This window comes from Oryx dammah, unplaced genomic scaffold, assembly GCF_014754425.2.
Source record: "Oryx dammah isolate SB20612 unplaced genomic scaffold, SCBI_Odam_1.1 HiC_scaffold_28, whole genome shotgun sequence".
NCBI lineage: Eukaryota > Metazoa > Chordata > Mammalia > Artiodactyla > Bovidae > Oryx > Oryx dammah.
Genome location: NW_024070212.1, coordinates 27035210 through 27060827, shown reverse-complemented (window position 1 = coordinate 27060827; position 25618 = coordinate 27035210). Strand labels below are relative to the sequence as shown.

General features: G+C 38.5%; 1 protein-coding gene across 1 annotated transcript in view; it reads left to right on the top strand.

Moving 5' to 3' along the window:
- Positions 1-25618, top strand: part of SYCP1 (synaptonemal complex protein 1) — a 137515-nt gene that overhangs the window by 89998 nt on the left and 21899 nt on the right. Inside the window, exons 24-27 of the mRNA XM_040230971.1 lie at positions 214-330; positions 757-867; positions 1970-2062; positions 2951-3025. Of these exons, the coding sequence (XP_040086905.1) occupies positions 214-330; positions 757-867; positions 1970-2062; positions 2951-3025 (396 nt within the window). The remainder of the gene's footprint in view (positions 1-213; positions 331-756; positions 868-1969; positions 2063-2950; positions 3026-25618) is intronic.

The window sequence follows — 25618 nt, the reverse complement described above, 5'->3', positions numbered from 1 at the left end:
ATTACTTGTCAAGACTACGTATTTTAGGAGAAAAGATAGATTTTGTGAAAAATAAAGCACATTTCCCCATATGAAAAGTGTAAGGAAAATGATCCAACTGTAGTTATCTTATAAATAAATCATCTTCTGAGAGTCACAAAACCTCCAAATGAATGCATTTTTCAAGTAATCCACAGCATTTACTAATGTTCATTCTATTTTCTTTATTCAAAGGTCAGTAAATTAGAGATAGAACTAGAAGGTGCCAAACAAAAATTTAAACAAATGACTGACAGCTATCAGAAAGAAATTGAGGACAAAAAGCTATTAGAAGAAAATCTTTTGGGAGAGGTAGGAAAACCTAAATATGTTTGAGAACTTGTTATACTAGAACCATATATTTGTATGTTAACATTTTAAGAGAAAAGTAATAATTTTTACTTTTAGCATTATAATTCTTTAGAAGATTTAGTAAATTATATCAGGGACAATTAATTAGCTTTTTAAAATAGAAATTAAAAGTATTGTTATGCCAAGTATTTAAGTACTGAGTAGTATATAACTGTTTTGAAAAGATTAAATGATCTTTACAGTGTTGTACTGTCATCTCACTTGATAGAAGACCCTAACTAAAATAAACCAAAACAGTAGTGCATTTTCTACTTGGCTTTCATAATTTCCTGGTGTTTGATTTCTTTATTTTCACTTAAATTTAACATTTGAGTTTAATTTGCTTTTTGGGCATTAATTTAAAAAAACTTTAAATTTATTTCATAGGTTGCAAAAGCAAAAGTAGTAGCTGATGAAGCAGTAAAATTACAGAAGGAAATTGATATACGATGTCAACATAAAATAGCTGAAATGGTAGCACTTATGGAAAAACATAAGGTAATTTTTGTATAATTAAAATTATCAATTTTAGCAATATTTATACATAAAATGGTAAAATAAAGTATTCTGATTTGTTAGAGAAAATTGTCTAGACAACAGTGTCTAATTATAGCTGGAATATCCTTGATCTCTCATTTTTCCAAATCTTCACTACCTGAAGCTGAGCCTAAGTGTCACTTCCTTGAAGAAGTCTTTCCTCATCATTTTATGGATAGATATAACCACTCTTGTTCTCAGTTTTCTTAGTAGTCTCTTACAGAATTTTCCATCTTATTTTTAAGTACATACCTAGTATATGTGCTTAAACAAATATAATATTTGTATCCTCTACCTTTGTCTAACACATACTAAACAGTAATAAATAGATGTAAAACTATGTTAGTTGTGTTTGTGAGTATGCTCTACTTTTTACTGTTGTTTTAAAGTAATCATTCTCTTAGGGAATTAAATCTTATACTCTTCAGGATTTTGATAGGAAGTGGGCTATACCTATCGATTAATCTTTATAAATTGTTGCTAGGGTATTATTATGAAGTAACTTATGAGAAATTAAAATATTTCAAATAATATTGTGAACTCTTAAATGTAAGCAGTTTCTGTATGTCTTAATCCAGTAGTTTTTATCCTTATTGATACTTAAATTGTCCCAACTTTGGCCAGTGGTAACCTCTTCAAACTGGTTGGCAGGTCCTTTTGACTTGACCCTAATAATCTGTGATAGCTTTCTTACTTTATGTTAACAACAAAATATTTAAGACTCATCTTGTATTTCCTGCCCAAGATCTGGAATCAGCGGTTTTTCTAAGAGGTCCTTGTGTTTCTAATGTTTTTCTTTAAATTATGAAATTCATTATTCCTAATTTTAAAAAATTATTTTTTGCTCTTGGGTTATTTCTAAGACCATTATCTATGTTTTATCATTTTTATTGTTAGCATTTAAAAATGTAACTTAAAAAATTTAAAAATATGCTCAAATATTTATTACTGAATTCATAAACACTGTTTTTGTAAATATTAAATGCATTAGGATAACAGTGTTATTAAAACATAAGCTTTTGAACTTCTAATACATCTAAAATGTTCTCTCTGTTTAATATAGCACCAATATGATAAAACTGTTGAAGAAAGAGACTCAGAATTAGGACTTTATAAGAGCAAAGAACAAGAACACTCATCAATGAAAGCATCTCTGGTGAGAAAAAATAGCAGTAGAAGCCAATTTTCATATAAACCATAATTTTTGATCTTTGGAATGAAATAACCATAGATCTGAAAGGGATGTTATAGATCTTATAGAGAGATGGTTTTCTAATTTCTTTTGAAATTGTAGAAAGATCTCTTTTTTTCAAGTGAAAAGTTATAAATTCCAATTACAAATAAGTTTGAGCTCTGATTGAGGTTTGGAAAGGAGGAGTGGGATAGATTGGGAGAGGATGAGAATAAGATATATATATATATAGTGTTAAATATTTCTTTAGAGCAAACTATACAAAATTTGTCTAAATGAAATCTTTGGTTATGTTCATCTAATAGCCTTCAAATCAGTAAGCTTTTAAAAAGTATATATCAAAATAATAAAAAATAAAAAGTGTATATCTTTTATGAGTGAATTCATTTTTCTGTAAAACTAAAGTTTTAAAATATTAGTTTGCATTTTCATTATCTTAAGAACTGTATAGATGCACTTATAAATTTCTTTTTTTTTTTAATTAAATTTATTTATTTATTTATTTTTAATTTTTACTTTACAATTCTGTATTGGTTTTGGCATAGATTGACATGAATCCACCACAGGTGTACATGCGTTCCCAAACATGAACCCCCCTCCCACCCCCCTCCCCACAACATCTCTCTGGGTCATCCCCGCGCATCAGCCCCAAGCGTGTCATATCCTGCATCAGACATAGACTGGATTCTTACATGATATTATACATGTTTCAATGCCATTCTCACAAATCATCACACCCTCTCCCTCTCCCTCTGAGTCCAAAAGTCCGCTATACACATCTGTGTCTTTTTTGCTGTCCTGCATACAGGGTCAATAGATGCACTTATAAATTTCATGTTCCTTTTTCTTTAGGAGACTGAACTATCCAATCTCAGAAATGAACTTTGGTCTGTTAAGAAACGTCTTGAAACAGAAAGAGAAGAAAAAGTAGGTTTTGTAACTATAGATAAAGAAATTTTGGATTTTAGGTGTAACCTAAGTTTTACAAAGATATCATATTAGAAAATAATAGGATAAGTTTACATATGGATTAAAAATATAATTTTTCCCCGTTAGCTTTTTTCAGAAATATTTAGCATATTCTATTGTTTAAATATTAAGCATATAAATATAGGGTTAGTTTAAGTAGTCACGCTTTTAGATATAAATATTTGAATAATATTTCATATATTAAAAGTGCTTATGTGTTTGTATATGTTTTTTAGCTACTGATTGTGTTTCAGAAAAAAATAATGCCTGTATTGGTATTGTTCAGTCGCTCAGTGGTCACGTATGGATGTGAGAGTTTGACTATAAAGAAAGCTGAGCGCTGAAGAATTGATGCTTTTGAACTGTGGTGTTGGAGAAGACTCTTGAGAGTCCCTTGGACTCTAAGGTGATCCAACCAGTCCATCCTAAAGGAGATCTGGGTGTTCACTGGAAGGACTGATGTTGAAGCTGAAATTCCAGTACTTTGGCCACCTGATGTGAAGAGCTGACTCATTTGAAAAGACCCTGATGCTGGGAAAGATTGAGGACAGGAGGAGAAGGGGACAACAGAGGATGAGATGATTGGATGGCATCACCGACTCAATGGACATGGGTTTGGGTGGACTCTGGGAATTGGTGATGGACAGGGAGGCCTGGCATGCTGTGGTTCATGAGGTCACAAATTGGACATGACTGAGTGACTGAACTGAGAATGAGTTGCTCAGTTGTGTCCGACTCTTTGCGACCCCATGGGCGCAGCATGTCAGGCTTTCCTGTCCTTTACCATCTCCTGGAGCTTTCTCAAAGTCATGTCCATTGAGTCAGTTATGTCATCCAACCATCTCATCCTCTGTTGTCCCCTTTCTCTGTTGCCTTCAATTTTTCCCAGCATCAAGGTGTTTTCCAATGAGTCAGTTCTTTGGATCACTTAGCCAAAGTATTGGAGCTTCAGCTTCAGCATCAGTCCTTCTAATGAATATTCAGAACTGATTTCCTTTAGGATTGACTGGTTTGATTTTCTTGAAGTCTCAAGAGTCTTCTCTGATACCACAGCTCAAAAGCATCAATTCTTCAGTGTTCAGCCTTCTTGATGGTTTAACTCTCACATCCATACATGACTACTGATAAAACCATAGCTTTGACTAGACGGACATTTGTTGGCAAAGTAATGTCTCTGCTTTTTTAATATGCTGTCTAGGTTTGTCACAGCTTTTCTCCCAAGGAGCAAGTGTCTTGTAATTTCATGGCTGCAGTCACCATCTGCAGTGCTTTTGGAGCCCAAGAAAATAAAGTCTGTTACTGTTTCCATTGTCTCCCCGTCTATTTGCCATGAAGTGATGGGACCAGATGCTGTGATTTTTGTTTTAAAATATTGAGTCTTAAGCCAGCTTTTTCCCTCTCTCTTTCACCTTTATCAAGGGGCTCTTTGGTTCCTCTTCGCTTTCTACCATTAGGGTGGTGTCGCCTGCATATCTGAGGTTATTGATATTTCTCTCAGCAATCTTGATTCCAGCTTGTGCTTCATCCCATCTGACATTTAACATGATGTACTCTACATATAAGTTAAATAAGCGGGGTGACAGTATACAGCCTTGATGTACTCCTTTCCCAGTTTGGAACCAGTCCATTGTTCCATGTCCAGTTCTAGCTGTTGCTTCTTGACTTGCATACAGATTTCTTAGGAGGCAGATAAGGTGGTCTGCTATTCCCATCTCTTGAAGAATTTTCCAGTTTGTCATGATCCATACAGTAAAAGGCTTTAGCATAGTCAATAAAGCAGAAGTAGATGTTTTTCTGGAACTCTCTTGCTTTATTCTGTGATCCAAAGATTTTGGCAATTTGATCTATGGTTCCTCTGCTTTTTCTAAATCCAGCTTGTACATCTGGATGTTCTTGGTTCACGTTCTGTGGAGGCCTGGCTTGGATAATTTTGACTATTACTTTGCTGGTATATGAAATGAGTGCAATTGTGTGGTAGTTTGAACATTCTTTGGCATTGCTCTTCTTTGGGATTTGAACAAAAACTGACCTTTTCCAATCCTGTGACCATTGCTGAGTGTTCCATATATACTGGCATACCAAGTACAACATCATCTTTTAGGATTTGAAATAGCTCAGCTGTGATTCCATCACCTCTACTAGCTTTGTTTGTACTGATGCTTTCTAAGGCCCAGTTGACTTTGCAACTCCAGTCTGGCTCTAGGTGAGTGATCACACCATCATGGTTATCTGAGTCATTAACATCTTTTTGGTATAGTTCTTCTGTGTATTCTTGCCACCTCTTCTTAAAATCTTTGTTGCTTCTGTTAGATCCATACCATTTCTGTCCTTAATTGTGCCCATCTTTGCCTGAAATGTTCCCTTGATATCTCTAATTTTCTTGAAGAGATTTCTAGTCTTTTCCATTCTATTGTTTTCCTTTGTTTCTTTGCACTGATCACCGAGGAAGGCTTTCTTATCTTTCCTTGCTGTTCTTTGGAACTCTGCATTCAAATGGGTATATCTTTCCTTTTCTCCTTTGCCTTCTGCTTCTGTTCTTTTCTCAGCCATTTGTAAGGCCTCCTCAGACAGCCATTTTGCCTTTTTTTTTTTTTTTGCCTTTTTATATTTCTTTTTCTTGGGGATGGTTTTGATCACTACCTCCTGTAAAATGTCATGAAACTCTGTCCATAGTTCTTCAGGTACTCTGTCTATCAGGTCTAATCTCTGGAATCTATTTGTCACTTCCACTATATCATTGTAAGGAATTTGATTTAGGTCATACCTGAAAGGTCTAGTGGTTTTCCCTAGTCTCTTCAATTTAAGTCTGAATTTGGCAATAAGGAGTTCAGGATCTGAGCCACAGTCAGCTCCCGGTCTTGTTTTGCTTCTCCATTTTTGGCTGCAGTCTGATTTCAGTATTGACCATCTGGTGATGTCCATGTGTAGAGTCTTCTCTTGTGTTGTTGGAAGAGGGTGTTTGCTATGACCAATGTGTTCTCTTGGCAAAACTCTGTTAGCCTTTGCCCTGCTTAATTTTGTACTCCAAGGCCAAATTTGCCTGTTACTCCAGGTGTCTCTTGACTTCCTACTTTTGCATTCTAGTCCCCTAAAATGCAATGGACATCTTTTTTTGGTGTTAGTTCTAGAAGGTCTTGTAGGTCTTCATAGAACTATTCAACTTCAGCTTCTTCAGCATTACAGGTCGGGGCATAGACTTGGATTGCTGTGATATTGAATGGTTTGCTCTGGAAACAAACAGAGATCATTCTGTTGTTTTTGAGACTGCCGGGGTCCAATCCCGGTGGATCCAGAGTGATTTGAAGGGGAGATAGATAGGCAAGGAAAACTTATTTATATAGAAATATAAAAAGAGATTTGGAAGAAATAGCATAGTAGGAAAATTTAGTGGAGAAAAGAGGCTGAATAACTTGGTTTACGGAGAAAACCAATAAAATCTCAGAACAAGAGATTTGCACCATCTACGTTGGGCCACCGGTGGCCGTTTGAATATTGGAGAGTGCCCGACCTTGGGCTCTCTCTCTCATGGAACTTAAAAGCCGGGACAAGTAAGTAGACTTGGCGGGCCTCCTCTTCCAGGTGGGAATTCAGCCAGAAAAGGAGAGGGAGGGAGAGTGAGAAAGAGACACGGCGGGGGCCAGATTTCCAAGAAACTAGGTTGAGAGACTAGTCTGAGAAACTGGTCCATCCTTTATTGTTCAGAAGGCTTTTTATACTTTTGATAGTACATGGAGATCAATGGGTAACACAAAATTATGCAGCATTAGCAGCCCAGACTTATCAAAACCAGGCTTTTCTCTCTGCATACCTAGTTGTATACACAAGCCTTAGGTGATTTACATCATCTTCCAGCCAGAGGGCCAATTAACATTTTACGGCCCTTTTCTGATAAGGGTTTGTCAATCAGAAGACTTATTTGTGTTTTTCTTCTCAAAGTCTGGTGCCATTCTCAGAAAGCACTAAATAAAGTTACATTCTTACATAGCAAAGATACAGCAATTTATAACAAGTAAAAGGAGTACAGTGATTTATAACAAAAGAAAAGTAATTAACTCAAAAGTCTAGTGTTGCTAACATCAAAACTACTATATAGCTTTTTCCATATCCTGATTACATTGATTAATATCCTCCCAGGTGCCTAAAAGATAAAGAATATGGAGGCCTGGCAGCAATCATTGAGTCAATAGTGAAATCCGTCACCAATATGATTTTTAGCTCTTTAGAAAAGGCTCTGTATCTTTAAGATGTTTTAAGCTTTGTGCCTCTCATGGTTGGGGGGCTGTAAACAATTCACAAGCTGTAAAAAGTCCAGGGGAACCTGTTAGGCAAGTTAGAGAGTTATCAGAGGGGGGTTGAACTGAAACATTCCTTTCAAATGCAGAAGACTGAAGCCCTGAGTTAACCTTTTCCAGAGAGTATCAGAAGAGTGGAAAATCACAGTACAATAAGGCAGGCAGATTCTGGTTTTTTAGGGGGTAGATGCTCAGGGAAACTCAGGGGGAATCCCTGAGGCCTGACTCGCCTTGCCCATCAGGCCTCTCCGCATGACCTTGTCATGGGTGGGATCTCCCGTGCTGGCTCCCGGCAAGACTGCATCCAAGCACTGCATTTTGGACTCTTGTTGACCATGATGGCTACTCCATTTCTTCTAAGGTATTCTTGCCCCAATAGTAGATATAATGGTCATCCGAATTAAATTCGCCCATTCCAGTCCATTTTAGTTCACTGATTCCTAAAATGTCAACATCCATGCTTGTTGTCTCCTGTTTGACCACTTCCAGTTTACTTTGATTCATGAACCTGACATTATACATTCCTATCTAGTATTGTTCTTTATAGCATTGGACTTTAATTTCACCACCAGAAATCCACACCTGGGCATTGTTTCCACTTTGGCTCAGCCTCTTCATTCCGTCTGGAGCTATTTCTCCGCTCCTCTCCAGTAGCATATCAGGCACCTACCAGCCTAGGGAGTTCATCTTTTAGTGTCATATCTTTTTGCCTTTTCATACTGTTTATGGGGTTCTCAAGGCAAGAATGCTAAGTGGCTTTCCATTCCCTTCTCCAGTGGTCCACGTTTTGTCAGAACTCTAACCATGACCCATCCGTCTTGGGTGGCCAGGCCACTACATGGCATGGCTCATAGTTTCATTGTGTCAGACATGATTGTGATCCATGTGATTCATTTGGTTAGTTTTTGTGATTAGTGTCTGCCCTCTGATGGATGAGGATATGAAGCTTGTGGAAATTTCCTGGTGGGAGGCACTGGCTATGGGTAAAACTGGGTCTTGCTCTGGTGCACAGGGCCATGCTCAGTAAATCTTTAATTCAATTTTCTGCTGATGAGTCAGGCTATGTTCCCTCCCTGTAGTTTGTCCTGAGGCCAAACTATGGTACAGTAATGGTGACCTCCTTCAAAAGAACTTATGCCAGCAGGCCTGGCTCCCATGACTGTTGTAGTCAGTGCCCCTGACCCTACGACAGGCAGCTGTCGACCCACACCTCTGCTGGAGACTCCTGGACACTCACAGGCAAGTCTGGCTCAGTCTCTTGTGGGCTCTCTGTTCCTTTGTCCTGGGTCCTGGTGTGTACAAGGTTTTGTTGTGTTTTAGAATTTACTCACACTGTAAAATGACAAATACTTTCTTTTTTTTCTTTATAATATCACACTGTGCCGAGTAACAAATAGGAAAAGGAGTACATCAAGGCTGTATATTGTCACCCTGCTTATTTAACTTATATGCAGAGTACATCATGAGAAACGCTGGACTGGAAGAAACACAAGCTGGAATCAAGATTGCCGGGAGAAATATCAATAACCTTAGATATGCAGATGACACCACCCTTATGGCAGAAAGTGAAGAGGAGCTAAAAAGCCTCTTGATGAAAGTGAAAGAGGAGAGCGAAAAAGTTGGCTTAAAGCTCAACATTCAGAAAACAAAGATCATGGCATCTGGTCCCATTACTTCATGGGAAATAGATGGGGAAACAGAAACAGTGTCAGACTTTATTTTTTTGGGCTCCAAAATCACTGCAGATGGTGATTGCAGCCATGAAATTAAAAGACGCTTACTCCTTGGAAGAAAAGTTATGAGCAACCTAGATAGCATATTCAAAAGCAGAGACATTACTTTGCAGACTAAGGCCCGTCTAGTCAAGGCTATGGTTTTTCCTGTGGTCATGTATGGATGTGAGAATTGGATTGTGAAGAAGGCTGAGCGCCGAAGAATTGATGCTTTTGAACTGTGGTGTTGGAGAAGACTCTTGAGAGTCCCTTGGACTGCAAGGAGATCCAACCAGTCCATTCTGAAGGAGATCAACCCTGGGATTTCTTTGGAAGGAATGATGCTAAAGCTGAAGCTCCGGTACTTTGGCCATCTGATGCGAAGAGTTGACTCATTGGAAAAGACTCTGATGCTGGGAGGGATTGGGGGCAGGAGGAGAAGGGGATGACAGAGGATGAGATGGTTGGATGGCATCACTGACTCGATGGATGTGAGTCTGAGTGAACTCCAGGAGATGGACAGGGAGGTCTAGCATGCTGTGATTCATGGGGTCGCAAAGAGTCAGACACGACTGAGCAACTGAACCTGAACCTGAACTGAGTAACCTACTTATATATAGTTTCATCCTTACAACAGTGCTATTAAACAATACTTATTATTGTCTGCATTTTTTTTTTCTTTTTTAAAAGCCAGTCAACTCCCAGTGGGGAGTTTTATACCAACTTCAGTGACACTAATGTTAATAAGTTCTGGCAACCCACTACCATCGGACCAGCCTGTTGTCCGCATTTTTACAGAGTTAGGTTATTTATTCAGGATCACATAAAAAAACAATGGAATAACTTAGAATTCAAATCTAGGTTTATTTTGCATGATTTGAAATCATATTTCCTAATTACTCTGCAACATGCCTAGGTAATATGCACGTTCAATTTCAGATCTCTGTGTGTTTGTTCACCGTTTCCTGAATTTAATTCCTTTCTTACTTTCTCCACCTATGAAAAATTTCACGTATCTTTCATGTTGCAAAGGTGAGCTTACTGTATATGAGTATTCTCATAGTATTTTGTTTTAAGACAGTATTTATTTATATATTTATTAGGCTGCATTGGGTCTTGGTTGCAACATGAAGAATCATACTTTGCAGTGTATGGGCTTCTTTAGTTGCGGCGTGCTGGCTTCTTTCTGGTTGTAGCACTTGGGCTCCAGGAGTACAGGCTCAATAGTTGTGGTGCACTGGCTTAATTGCCTCAAGCCATGTAGAACCTTAGTTCCCCGGATCAGGGATCAAACTAATGTCCCCTACATTGAAAAGCAGATTCTTAACCACTGGACTACCAGGGAAGTCCTGGCGTTTTGTTCTTATATTAAAATAGTTTTGTCACTCTGCTCCATTATATTTCAGGTTCCTCAAGGGGTAGGGTTATATCTATCTTTGTCTTTGCTTATCTTTCCTTTATTTGAGTACAGTACTTTGAAAATTTTCTGTTTTTAACAAATGTTTGTCAAAGAAATGATGAAGTGGCTTTCACTTCACCTGTGATAGTAAAATACATAACTTAACCTTTATCCTACTGTTTCAGTAAAAGAGGAATAATACTTGATTGAAGTACGCCTAATGTTCTTTTTTCCAGTTTCTTTTTCAGTTTAATTGAAATATAATTGATAGCATTGTATAAGTTTAAGGTGTATAGCATGATTTAACATATATATTTAAAAGGATTATCACAGTAAGTTTAGTTAACATCAATCATCTCATAAAGATGAAGAAAAAAAAAGTTTTTTGTGATGAGAGCTCTTAGGATTTACTCTCTTCACAACTTTAAAATGTACCACACAGTCATTAACTAATGATAGTCATCATGTTATATTTTACATCCCTGGTACTTATTTGTCTTATAAATTGAGTTTTTGACCAGCTTTATCCAGTTCCCAATCTCCCCAACCTTTGCATCAGTAACCACAAATCTTATCCTTCTTTCTGTGAATTTCATTATGTTTTGTTTTTTAATATTCTACATATTCTGTGAATTACTGTGTTTTGTTTTTTACTGTTCTACTTATAAGTGATACCATATTTGTCATTATTTCACTCAGCATAATACTCTCAATGTCTATCCATGTTGTCACAAATGGAGGGAATTCCTTATTTTTATGGCTAATTAATGTCTCATTGTGTACATATTTTACAGTGGAATATTTTATACATGCACGCACGCACACACACACACACACACACACACACACAGCACTTTCTCTATCCATTCCTTCATCTGTGGAGGCTTAAGTTGTTTCCATGTCCTAGGTATTGTGAATAATGCTACAAGGAAGTGCAGATATTTTTTCAACATAGTGATTTAACTTCCTTTGGATGTAGTCTCAGAAGTAGATTCTAGCTTGTATGGTAGTCTATTTTTAACTTTTTGATGAATCTTTATATTGTTTTCTATAGTGGCTAAACCAACTTACATTCCCACCTATAGTGCACAGGGTTCTTTTTTTCTTCTCATCCTTGTCAGCATTTATCTCTTATTTTGTTTGATGATAGCCATTTTAACAGGCATGAGGTAGTATATATCATCGTGGTTTTGATTTGCAGTTCCCTGATGTTGAACACCTTTTCATATACCTGTTGGCCATTTATATATCTTCTTTGGAGAAATGTCTACTTAAGTCCTTTTCCTGTTTTTAAGTCGGAATTTTTTTCCTTGCCGTTGAACTTTGTATTTTTTATTTTAACCTTTTATCAGATATATGGTTTGCAAATATTTGGCAGTGTTTTGTATAGTTGGGAAAGCTAGGTGCTTACTCTCATGGTCTCACTTTCCTGCATGGGAAAAATTGCTGACTGACAGGTTCTCTCTTGCCGCTGTGCTGTACTGTCTTGGGAGAGGGAGTACTGTTTACTTGCTAAGTCTTGTCTGACTCTTTATGACTCCATGGACTATCGCCTGGCAGGCTAATGGCAGCCCACTCCAGTATTCTTGTTTGGGAAAGGGGGTGACATGGATAAAATGAAACTGTTTCTCTTCTTCAGTGTGTTCAATCTGGGATTTTTTTTTTTTTTTTTCTGCTTTAGTGGTGTGCTAGAACTTCTCTTTTGGACTCCAGAACTTCCACAGAGGTATTCTCATCTATGGATGATTGTCAAAATCTGTGTTCTTGTTGAGGAGGATGGTAAAAAAAATGCCTGTTCTCTGATTTTGCTGAAATGACTCTCCCCTTTTTCCTAATATAAGTATTTAGCATTATAAATTTCTCTTTCAATACTGCTTTGGCTATGTCCCATATATTTTGATATATTGTGTTTTTGTTTTCATTCAGTTCTTAGTTTTATATTTCTTTGAGATTTCTTCTTTGACCTATTGATTATTTAGAAGTTTGTTTTAAATTTTCACATGTTCAAAGATTTTCCTGTTGTCTCTCTGTTACTGATTTCTAGTTTAATTACATTGTAATCAGAGAATACAATCTTTATGATTTCTGTATTTGTCTGTGGGATACTATTAACAAAACACCATAGACTGAAAGGCCTAAATAATAAATATTATTTCTCACAGTTCTGGAGGCTCTCAGTCTGAGATCAAGGTACCATCATGATAAAGTTCTGTTCAGGGCCCATTTCCTGGCTTGTAGATAGTAGACTTCTTGCTGTGTCTTCACATGGCTGAGAGAGAACTCTGGTTACTTCATCTCCTTATAAGGGTACCAGTACCATCATAAGGGATTCACCTGCGTGACCTCATCCAAACCCAATTACTTCTCAAAGGCTGTACTTCCTTTGGCCCCACCATACCACATTGTGGGTTAAGGCCTTGATATATGAATTTTGGGGGGATAAAAACATTCAGTCCATAGAAATTTGTTCTTTTGAAGTTGTTGAGGTTTGCTTTATGGCCCAGGGTATGGTCTGTCTTGGGGATGATCTATAGGTGCTTGAAGCAAGTGTATGTTACGCTATTGTTGGTGTACTGCAAATGTCAGTTAACTCTAATTAGTTGTGTTGTTCACATTTTATACATTTTTGCTGACTTTCACCTTGTAATTTTATCAGTTGCTGAAAGAAGAGTGTTAAAAGCTCCCAATTTTGTTTGTGTCCTGTCTCAGCTCTGGTTCATTTGAGTTGCTCAGTCGTGTCTGACTCTTTGCGACCCCATGGACTACAGCACGCCAGGCTTCCATGTCCATCACCAACTCCTGGAGCCTATTCAAACTCATGTCCATTGTGTCGGTGATGCCATCCAACCATCTCATCCTCTGTCGTCCCCTTCTCCTCCTGCCTTCAATCTTTTCCAGCATCAGGGTCTTTTCCGATGAGCCAGTTCTTTGCATCAGGTGGCCAAAGTATTGGAGTTTCAGCTTCAGCATCAGTCCTTCTAATGAATATTCAGGACTGATTTTCTTTAGGATGGACTGGTTGGATCTCCTTGCAATCCAAGGGACTCTCAAGAGTCTTCTTCAACATCACAGTTCAAAAGCATCAATTCTTTGGTGCTCAGCTTTCTTTATAGTCCATCTCTCACATCTGTACATGACTACTGGAAAAAACAGAGCTTTGACTAGACGGACCTTTGTTGTGCAAAATAATGTCTCTGCTTAAGTTTTAAAAAAGTTTCACTGACATACAATTTATGTACTATACAGTCACCCATTTTAAGTGTACAATTCTATGGTTTTAAATATATTAACAATTGTGTAACTGTCATTGCTTCATAGTTTTAGAATATATGTATCAACCCCCAAGCAGCCATTATACCTGCCCTCTTAGTCTCATCAGCAAATTCACTAGCTCTAGTCAGTCACTAATCTACTTTCTGTTTCTGTAAGATTTACCTGTTCTGAATATTTCACTTAAATGGAATCATGTAATATATGGTCGTGTGACTGGCTTCTTTCACTTTAGCATAATATCTTCAAAGTCCAGCTATGATGGTAAACAATCTGCCTGCAGTGTGGGAAGTGTAGGTTCAATCCCTGGGTCAGGAAGATCCCCTGAAAAAAGATATGGCAACCCACTCCAGTGTTCTTGCCTGGAAAATTCCATGGATGGAGGAACCTGGTAGGCTACAGTCCATGGGGTTGCAAAGAGTTGGACACAACTGGGTGACTAACACACACTCATGTGTCCTAGAATATACCAGTACTTCATTCCTTTTTTATTGCTGAATGATATTTTGTTATATGGATATATTACTTTATTTATCCATTTATCAGTTGATGAAAATTTGGATTGTTTTCATTTTAACTTATGAACAATGCTGTTAAGAATATTTGTGTACAAGTTTTGTAAGGATATATGTTTTCATTTTTCTTGATTATATTTAGGAGTAGAGGCTGGGTAATATGGTTTCTTTGTTTCATATTTTAAGATACTACCCATCTGTACCATTTTGAATTTCCACTATCTGTGCATCACGGTCTTAATTTCTCTAGTACCTCACCAATACTTGTTTCTTTTCAGATTATAGTCATCCGGGGGATGTGGCATGGTATATCATTGTGTTTTGATTTGTATTTTCTTAATGGCTAATGGTATTGATCATCTTTTCATGTGCTATTGACATTTGCATCCATTTTGGAGAAATATCTACTCAAAAGCTTTGCCCATTTTAAAATTAGGGTTCTGTTACATTCCATTCAGTTGCTCAGTCATGTCAGACACTTTGCAACCCCATGGACTGCAGCATGTCAGTCCTACCTGACCATCACGAACTCCTGGAGTTTACCCAAACTCAACTCCATTGGTTGGTGATGCCATCCAACCATCTCATCCTCTGTCTTCCCCTTCTCCTCTGGCCTTCAATCTTTCCCAGCATCAGGCTCTTTTCCAATGAGTCAGCTCTTCGCATCAGGTGGCCAAGGTATTGGAGTTTCAGCTTCAACATCAGTCCTTCCAATGAACATTCAGGACTGATCTCCTTTAGGATGGACTGATTGGATCTCCTTGCAGTCCAAGGGACTCTCAAGAGTCTTCTCCAAACCACAGTTCAAAAGCATCATTCTTTGGCACTCAGCTTTCTTTATAGTCCAACCCTCACATACATACATGACTACGGGAAAAACCATAGCCTTGACTATATGGACCTTTGTTGGCAAAGTAATGTCTCTGCTTTATAATATGCTGTCTAGGTTGGTCATAACTTTACTTCCAAGGAGCAAACATCTTTTAATTTCATGGCCGCAGTCACCATCTACAGTGATTCTGAGCCCCAAAAAATAGTCTGTCACTGTTTCCACTGTTTCCCCATCTATTTGCCATGAAGTGATGGGACCGGATGCTATGATCTGAATATTGAGCTTTAAGCCAGCTCTTTCACTCTTCTCTTTCACTTTCAACAAGAGGCTCTTTAGTTCTTCTTCACTGTCTGCCATAAGGGTGGTGTCATCTGCATATCTGAGGTTATTGATATTTCTCCTGGCAGTCTTGATTCCAGCTTGTGCTTCATCCAGCCTGGCATTTCGCATGATGTACTCTGCATATAAGTTAAATAAGCAAAGTGACAATATACAGTCTTGACATACTTCTTTTCCTATTTGGAACCAGTCTGTTGTTCCATATCTAGTTCTAACTGTTGCTTCCTGACCTGCATACAGATTTGTCAAGAGGCAGGTCAGGTGGTCTGGTATTCACATTTCTTTCAGAATTTTCCACAGTTTATTGTGATCCACACAGTCAAAGGCTTTGGCAAAGTCAATAAAGCAGAGGTAGGTGTTTTTCTGGAATTCTCTTACTTTTTTGAAGATCCAGCAGATGTTGGCAATTTGATCTCTGGTTCCTCTGCCTTTTCTAAAACCAGCTTGAACATCAGGAAGTTCATAGTTCACACTGTTGAAGCCTGGCTTGGAGAATTTGAGCATTACTTTACTAGCATGTGAGATGGGTGCAGTAGTGTGGTAGTTTGAGCATTCTTTGGCATTGCCTTTCTTTGAGATTGGAATGAAAACTGACCTTTTCCAGTCCTGTGGCCACTGCTGAGTTTTCCATATTTGCTGGCATATTGAGTGCAGCACTTTCACAGCATCATCTTTTGGGATTTGAAATTTCTCAGCTGGGATTCCATCACCTCCACTAGCTTTGTTGTAGTGATGCTTCCTAAGGCCCACTTGACTTCACATTCCAGGATGTCTGGCTCTAGGTGAGTGATCACACCGTGGTGATTATCTGGGTCATGAAGATCTTTTTTGTACAGTTCTTCCGTGTATTCTTGCCACCTCTTCTTAATATCTTCTGCTTCTGTTAGATCCATACCATTTCTGCCTTTTATTGAGGCCACCTTTGCATGAAAATTTCCCTTGGTATCTCTAATTTTCTTGAAGAGATCTCTAGTCTTTCCCATTCTATTGTTTTCCTCTGTTTCTTTGCATTGATCACTGAGGAAGGCTTTTATATCTCTCTTTGCTATTCTTTGGAACTCTGCATTCAGATGCTTATATCTTTCCTTTTCTCCTTTGCTTTTGGCATCTTTTATTTTCACAGCTATTTGTAAGGCCTCCTCTGACAGCCAGTTTGCTTTTTTTACATTTCTTTTTCTTGGGATTGTCTTGATCCCTGTCTCCTGTACAATGTCATGAACCTCTGTCCATAGTTCATCAGGCACTCTATCAGATCTAGTCCCTTAAATCTGTTTCTCACTTCCACTGTATAATTGTAAGGGATTTGATTTAGGTCATACTTGAATGGTCTTGTGGTTTTCCCTGCTTTCTTCAATTTGAGTCTGAATTTGGCAATAAGGAGTTCATGATCTGAGCCACAGTCAGCTCCCGGTCTTGTTTTTGCTGACTGTAGAGAGCTTCTCCATCTTTGGCTGCAAAGAATATAATCTATCTGATATCAGTGTTGACCATCTGGTGATGTCCATGTGTAGAGTCTTCTCTTGTGTTGTTGGAGGAGGGTGTTTGCTATTACCAGTGTGTTCTCTGGGAAAGACTCTATTAGCCTGTGGCCTGCTTCATTCTGTACTCCAAGGCCAAATTTGCCTGTTACTCAAGGTGTTTCTTGACTTCCTAGTTTTGCATTCCAGTCCCCTATAATGAAAAGGACATCTTTTTGGGGTGTTAGTTCTAGGTCTTGTGGGTCTTCATAGAACTGTTCAACTTCAGCTTCTTCAGCATTACTGGTCAGGGCATAGACTTGGATTACTGTGATATTAAATGGTTTGCCTTGGAAATGAACAGGTATCATTCTGACATTTTTGAGATTGCATCCAAGTACTGCATTTCAGACCCTTTTGTTGACTATGTAGTATCATGGCTACTCCATTTCTTCTAAGGTACTCTTGCCCATAGTAGTAGATATAATGGTACTTATTGTTTATTTATTTATTTATTTTTAATATAAATTTATTTTTTAATTGGAGGGAAATAACTTTAGAATATTGTATTGGTTTTGCCATACATCGATATGAATCCACCACGAGTGTACATGTGTTCCCCATCGTAAAACTCCTCCCACCTCCCTTCCCATACCATCCCTCTGGGTCTTCCCAGTGCATCAGCCCCGAGCATCCTGTATCATGCATCAAACCTGGACTGGCGATTCATTTCACATATGATAATATACATGTTTCAATGCCAGTCTCCCAAATCATCTCACCCTCGCCCTTTCCTACAGAGTCCAAAAGACTGTTCTGTACATCTGTGTCCCTTTTGCTGTCTCTCATACAGGGTTATTGTTACCATCTTTCTAAATTCCATATATATGCGTTAGTATACCGTATTGGTGTTTTTCTTTCTGGCTTACTTCACTCTGTATAATAGGCTCCAGTTTTATCCACCTCATTAGAACTGATTCAAATGTATTCTTTTTAATGGCTGAGTAATACTCCATTGTGTATATGTACCACAGATTTCTTATCCATTCATCTGCTGATGGACATCTAGGTTGCTTCCATGTCCTGACTATTATAAACAGTGCTACGATGAACATTGGGGTACACGTGTCTCTTTCAGTTCTGGTGTCCTCAGTGTGTATGCCCAGAAGTGGGATTGCTGGGTCGTATGGCAGTTCTATTTCCAGTTTTTTAAGGAATCTCCACACTGTTCTCCATAGTGGCTGTACTAGTTTGCATTCCCACCAACAGTGTCAGAGGGTTCCCTTTTCTCCAAACCCTCTCCAGCATTTATTGCTTGTAGACTTTTGGATAGCAGCCATTCTGACGGGTGTGAAATGGTACCTCATTTGTGGTTTTGATTTGTATTTCTTTGATAATGAGTGATGTTGAGCATCTTTTCATGTGTTTGTTAGCCATCTGTATGTCTTCTTTGGAGAAATGTCTATTTAGTTCTTTGGCCCATTTTTTGATTGGGTCGTTTGTTTTTCTGGAATTGAGCTGCAGGAGTTGCTTGTCAGTTGCTTCATTTGCTATTATTTTCTCCCATTCTGAAGTCTATCTTTTCACCTTGCTTATAGTTTCCTTTGTTGTGCAGAAGCTTTTAAGTTTAATTAGGTCCCATTTGTTTATTTTTGTTTGTATTTCCATTACTCTGAGAGGTGGGTCATAGAGGACCCTGCTGTGATTTATGTCAGAGTGTTTTGCCTATGTTCTCCTCTAGGAGTTTTATAGTTTCTGGTCTTACGTTTAGATCTTTAATCCATTTTGAGTTTATTTTTGTGTATGGTGTTAGAAAGTGTTCTAGTTTCATTCTTTTACAAGTGGTTGACCAGTTTTCCCAGCACCACTTGTTAAAGAGATTGTCTTTTCTTCATTGTATATTCTTGCCTCCTTTGTCAAAGATAAGGTGTCCGTAGGTGCGTGGATTTATCTCTGGGCTTTCAATTTTGTTCCATTGATCTATATTTCTGTCTTTGTGTCAGTACCATACTGTCTTGATGACTGTGGCTTTGTAGTAGAGCCTGAAGTCAGGCAGGTTGATTCCTCCAGTTCCATTCTTCTTTCTCAAGATTGCTTTGGCTATTCGAGGTTTTTTGTATTTCCACACAAATTGTGAAATTATTTGTTCTAGCTCTGAAAAATACTGTTGGAAGCTTGATAGGGATTGCATTGAATCTATAGATTGCTTTGAGTAGTATACTCATTTTCACTCTATTGATTGTTCTGATCCATGAACATGGTATATTTCTCCATCTATTAGTGTCATCTTTGATTTCTTTCACCAGTGTTTTATAGTTTTCTATATATAGGTCTTTTGTTTCTTTAGGTAGATATATTCCTAAGTAGTTTATTCTTTTCATTGCAATGGTGAATGGAATTGTTTCCTAATTTCTCATTATTAGTGTATAGGAATGCAAGGGATTTCTGTGTGTTGATTTTATATCCTGCAGCTTTATTATATTCATTGATTAGCTTAGTAATTTTCTGGTGGAGTCTTTAGGGTTTTCTATGTAGAGGATTATGTCATCTGCAAACAGTGAGAATTTTACTTTTTCTTTTCCAGTTTGGATTCCTTTTATTTCTTTTTCTGCTCTGATTGCTGTTGCCAAAACTTCCAAAACTATGTTGAATAGTAGTGGTGAAAGTGGGCACCCTGTCTTGTTCCCGACTTTGGGGGAAATGTTTTCAATTTTTCACCATTGAGGATAATGTTTGCTATGGGTTTGTCATATATAGATTTTATTATGTTTAGGTATGTTCCTTCTATTCCTGCTTTCTGGAGGATTTTTTATCATAAATGGATGTTGAATTTTGTTAAAGGTTTTCTCCGCATCTATTGAGATAACCATATGGCTTTTATTTTTCAGTTTGTTAATGTGGTGTATTACATTGATTGATTTGTGGATATTGAAGAATCCTTGCATCCCTGGGATAAAGCCCACTTGGTCATGATGTATGATCTTTTTAATATGTTGTTGGATTCTGATCACTAGAATTTTGTTAAGGATTTTTGCATCTATGTTCATTAGTGATATTGGCCTGTAGTTTTCTTTTTTTGTGGCATCTTTGTCAGGTTTTGGTATTAGGGTGATGGTGGCCTCATAGAATGAGTTTGAAAGTTTACCTTCCTCTGCAATTTTCTGGAAGAATTTGAGTAGGATAGGTGTTAGCTCTTCTCTAAATTTTTGGTAGAATTCAGCTGTGAAGTTGTCTGGACCTGGGCTTTTGTTTGCTGGAAGATTTCTGATTACGGTTTCAATTTCCGTGCGTGTGATGGGTCTGTTTAGATTTTCTATTTCTTCCTGGTTCAGTTTTGGAAAGTTATAGTTTTCTATGAATTTGTCCATTTCTTCCAAGTTGTCCATTTTATCGGCATATAATTGCTGGTAGTAGTCTCTTATGATCCTTTGTATTTCTGTGTTGTCTGTTGTGATCTCTCCATTTTCATTTCTAGTTTTATTGATTTGATTTTTCTCCTTTTGTTTCTTGATGAGTTTGGCTAATGGTTTCTCAATTTTATTTATCCTCTCAAAGAACCAGCTTTTGGCTTTGTTGATTTTTGCTATGGTCTCTTTTGTTTCTTTTGCTTTTATTTCTGCCCTAATTTTTAAGATTTCTTGCCTTTTGCTAACCCTGGGGTTCTTCATTTCTTCCTTTTCTAGTTGCTTTAGGTGTAGAGTTAGGTTATTTATTTGACTTTTTTTCTTGTTTTTTTGAGGTATGCCTGTATTGCTATGAACCTTCCCCTTAGCACTGCTTTTACAGTGTCCCACAAGTTTTGGGTTGTTGTGTTTTCATTTTCATTTGTTTCTATATGCATATTTTGATTTCTTCTGTGATTTGTTGGTTATTCAGCAGCATGTTGTTCAGCTTCCATATGTTGGAATTTTTAATAGTTTTTCTCCTGTAATTGAGATCTAATCTTACTGCATTGTGGTCAGAAAAGATGCTTGGAATGATTTCAGTTTTTTTGAATTTACCAAGGCTTGATTTATGGCCCAGGATATGATTTGTCCTGGAGAAGGTTCTGTGTGTGCTTGAGAAAAAAGGTGAAATTCATTGTTTTGGGGTGAAATGTCCTATAGATAGCAGTTAGGTCTAACTGGTCTATTGCATCATTTAAAGTTTGTGTTTCCTTGTTAATTTTCTGTTTAGTTGATCTATCCATAGGTGTGAGTGGGGTATTAAAGTCTCCCACTATTATTGTGTTATTGTTAATTTCCCCTTTCATACTTGTTAGCTGGAGAAGGCAATGGCACCCCACTCCAGTACTCTTGCCTGGAAAATCCCATGGGCGGAGGATCCTGGTAGGCTGCAGTCCATGGGGTCGCTAAGAGTCAGACACGACTGGGCGACTTCACTTTCACTTTTCACTTTCATGCATTGGAGAAGGAAATGGCAACCCACTCCAGTGTTCTTGCCTGGAGAATCCCAGGGATGGGAGAGCCTGGTGAGCTTCCATCTATGGAGTTGCACAGAGTCAGACATGACTGAAGCAACTTAGCAGCAGCAGCAGCAGCAGCATACTTGTTAGCATTTGCCTTACATGTTACGGTGCTCCTAGGTTGGGTGCATATATATTTATAATTGTTATATCTTCTTCTTGGATTGATCTTTTGATCATTATGTAGTGTCCTTCTTTGTCTCTTTTCACAGCCTTTGTTTTAAAGTCTATTTTATCTGATATGAGTATTGCTACTCCTGCTTTCTTTTGGTCTCTATTTGTGTGGAATATCTTTTTCTAGCCCCTCTCTTTCAGTCTGTATGTGTCCCTTGTTTTGAGGTGGGTCTCTTGTAGACAACATATATAGGGGTCTTGTTTTTGTATCCATTCAGCCAGTCTTTGTCTTTTGGTTGGGGCATTCAACCCATTTACATTTACGGTAATTATTGATAAATATGATCCCGTTGCCATTTACTTTATTGTTTTGGGTTTGAGTTTATACACGCTTTCTGTGTTTCCTGTCTAGAGAAGATCCTTTAGCATTTGTTGGAGAGCTGGTTTGGTGGTGCTGAATTCTCTCAACTTTTGCTTGTCTGTAAAGCTTTTGATTTCTCCTTCATATTTGAATGAGATCCTTGCTGGATACAGTAATCTGGGCTGTAGGTTATTTTCTTTCATCACTTTAAGTATGTCTTGCCATTCCCTCCTGGCCTGAGAGTTTCTATTGAAAAATCAGCTGTTTATCCTTAAGGGAGTCCCCTTGTGTGTTATTTGTTGTTTTTCCCTTGCTGCTTTTACTATTAGTTCTTTGTTTGATCTTTGTTAATTTGATTAATATGTGTCTTGGGGTGTATTGCCGTGGGTTTATCCTGTTTGGGACTCTCTGAGTTTCTTGGACTTGGGTGATTATTTCCTTCCCCATTTTAGGGAAGTTTTCAACTATTATCTCCTCAAGTGTTTTCTCATGGTCTTTCTGTCTTCTTCTGAGACTCCTATGATTCGAATGTTGGGGCATTTAACATTGTCCCAGAGGTCTCTGAGATTGTCCTAATTTCTTTTAATTCATTTTTCTTTTTTCTCCTCTGTTTCATTTATTTCTACCATTCTATTTTCCACCTCACTTATCCTGTCTTCTGCCTCTGTTATTCTACTGTTGGTTCCCTCTAGAGTGTTTTTGATCTCATTTATTGCATTGTTTATTATATATTGACTCTTTTTTATTTCTTCTAGGTCCTTGTTAAACCTTTCTTGCATCTTCTCAATCCTTGTCTCCAGGCTATTTATCTGTAACTCCATTTTCTTTTCAAGATTTTGGATCATTTTTACTATCATTATTTGGAACTCTTTATCAGGTAGATTCCCTATCTCTTCCTCTTTTGTTTGGTTTGGTGGGCATTTATCTTGTTCCTTTACCTGCTGGGTATTTCTCTGCCTCTTCATCTTGTTTATATTGCTGTGTTTGGGGTGGCCTTTCCATATTCTGGCGGTTTGTGGTTCCTCTTTATTGTGGAGTTTCCTAGCTGTGGGGTTGGATGGGTGGCTTGTCAAGGTTTCTTGGTTAGGGAAGCTTGTGTTGGTGTTCTGGTGGGTGGAGCTGGATTTCTCTCTGGAGTGCAGTGAAGTGTCCAGTAATGAGTTTTGAGATGTCAGTGTATTTGGTGTGACTTTGGGCAGCCTGTATATTGAAGCTCAGGGCTATGTTCCTGTGTTTCTGGAGAATTTGCGTGGTATGTCTTGCTGTGGAACTTGTTGGCCCTTGGGTGGTGCTTGGTTTAGTGTAGGTATGGAGGTGTTTGATGAGCTCCTATCGATTAATGTTCCCTGGATTAGGAGTTCTCTGGTGTTCTCAGGATTTGGACTTAGGCCTCCTGCCTCTGGTTTTCAGTCTTATTCTTACAGTAGCCTCAAGACTTCTCCATCTATACAGCACTGATGATAAAACATCTAGGTTAAAGATGAAAAGTTTCTCCACAGTGAGGAACACCCAGAGAGGTTCACAGAGTTACATGGAGAAGAGAAGAGAGAGGAGGGAGATAGAGGTGACCAGGAGGAGAAGAAGGGGAATCAAAAAGGGAGAGAGCAAGCTAGCCAGTAATCACTTACCTATGTGATCTCCACAGTCTGGACCCCTCAGAGATGTTCACGGAGTTACACAGAGAAGAGAAGAGGGAGGAAGGAGACAGAGGTGGCTAGGAGGATAAAGGAGGGTATCAAAAGGAAAGAGACAGATCCAGCCAGTAATCAGTTCCCTAAGTGTTCTCCACAGTCTGGAACACACAAAGAGATTCACAGAGTTGGGTAGAGAAGAGAAGGGGGAGGGAGGAGATAGAGGCGACTTGGTGGAGAAAAAGGAGAGTCCAAAAAGGGAGAGAGCAGTCAAGCCAGTAATCTCGCTCCCAAGTAAAAATGGGTACTGAAGATTGAGTTCTTAAAGGTACAAAATTGATAACAAATACCAAAAATCAAAGATTAAAAATCTAGAGTAGAGGTTGGATTCTCAAAAATACAATATTAAAGGAAAAAAGGTCACAAAAATTATAAAATATATATATATGAAGTTTGCTTTAAAAAATAGGGTCTTTTTTGCAAAGTAGTATGTTATAAAAATGAAAAAGGAGTAATACAGGGCTTAAAAATAAAAATTTTTTTTTTTAATTTAAAGAATGATAATAGTAAAAATATATCTAGGACTTTGTCTGGTGTTGTTGTGGACAGTGTGGGGTCAGTTCATTTTCAGATAGTTCCTTGATCCGGCTTATACTTCTCAAGATCTATAGGCCCTTTCCTATGTAGTTGGGTGCTAACTACAGGGTTTTAATCTGTTGCACCTGTCCCTTCCAAGGCGGTTCCCTGTTTTAGCTTCTTCTGTTTGCTGGTCTCTTCAGTGTCTAATTTCCGCCCTGACACAAGGGGGCGGTGGTGGTCACTTTTTTAAGATCACTTGTTTCAGATGTGCTATGGGGAGGGAGGAATGCTGCAAACAAATAACCCTGGGTGTGCTTGCAGTGTCTTGGACACACTGGGTTTGCCCCCGCTCATGGCGTGTGTGCTTTCCCAGTCTACACTGCTTAGGCTCTAGGTTGCTCTACTGGGAACTGTCTGAGGCCAGCCCTGGGTTGTATGCACCTCCCAGGTCTAAGCCATTCAGGTTCAGGTACTCAGGTACTCCACAAAGGTGCAGACTCAGTTGGGCCTGCATTTTGTGCCCTTCCCAGGTCTGAGCAGCTCAGGTGACCAGGTGTTTGGCGAGCGCGGTCGCTGTGACTTATCGCCTCCTCCATCCCTGCTGCCTGGTTTTCTGGGTGTACAACCGGCGTACCATCTCAGGTGGATGTCCATGGTCCAGAATCCCAAGAATTCTTGGTTAGCAACGAAGCCTACTTGGAGATTAGTAAATGATGTCTCTCTGGGTTCACGATTGCCCACTTCCATTTCTGGCTGCCCTTGCCTGCCTGTCTCTGGCGGGAGATGGGCCGGTCTGCAGCCGGCTAATTCTGCTTAGTTCTTTGTTCTGTGAGCAGGCCTGGCAGTGTCTTAGGGGCTTTTCGCAGGGTAGCTATCCCACAGTCTGGTTTGCTATCTCAAGTTAGGTTCCTCAGATTGCCCTCAGGGCATTCAGGCCCGGTCCTTACTCTAAGCAGTGCAGCCGGTGCCTCCCTGCCCAGCTGCTTGCTAGTGGCAGATATGGCATCTGGGCTGCTTCTCCCCTGGGAGTTACCATTGGGCACGTAATCTGTGGGGTTTAATTATTTATTTATTTTTCCTCTCAGTTATGTTGCCCTCTGAGGTTCCAAGGCTCTCCACAGGCTTGCCAGTGAGAGTGTTTCCTGGTGTTTGGAAACTTCTCTCTTTTTTAAGATTCCCTTCCTGGGATGGATCTCCATCCCTACCTCTTTTGTCTCTCTTTTTATCTTTTATATTTTTTCCTGCCTCCTTTCAAAGACAATGGGCTGCTTTTTTGGGTGCCTGATGTCCTCTGCTGGCATTCAGAAGTTGTTTTGTGGAATTTACTCAGTGTTCAAATATTCTTTTGATGAATTTGTGGGGGAGAAAGTGGTCTCCCCATCCTGTTCCTCCACCATCTTAGGACCACCTCCTACTTATTTTTTAATATTGAGTTTTAGGAGTTCTTTATGTATTCTAGATACAAATCTCTTATCTGATATAAGATTTTTAAATATTTTCTCCCATTTTTTGAATTGTCTTTTCAGTTTCTTGATGGTATCAATTGTAGTACAAAGTCTATAATTTTGATTAGATTCAACTTCAA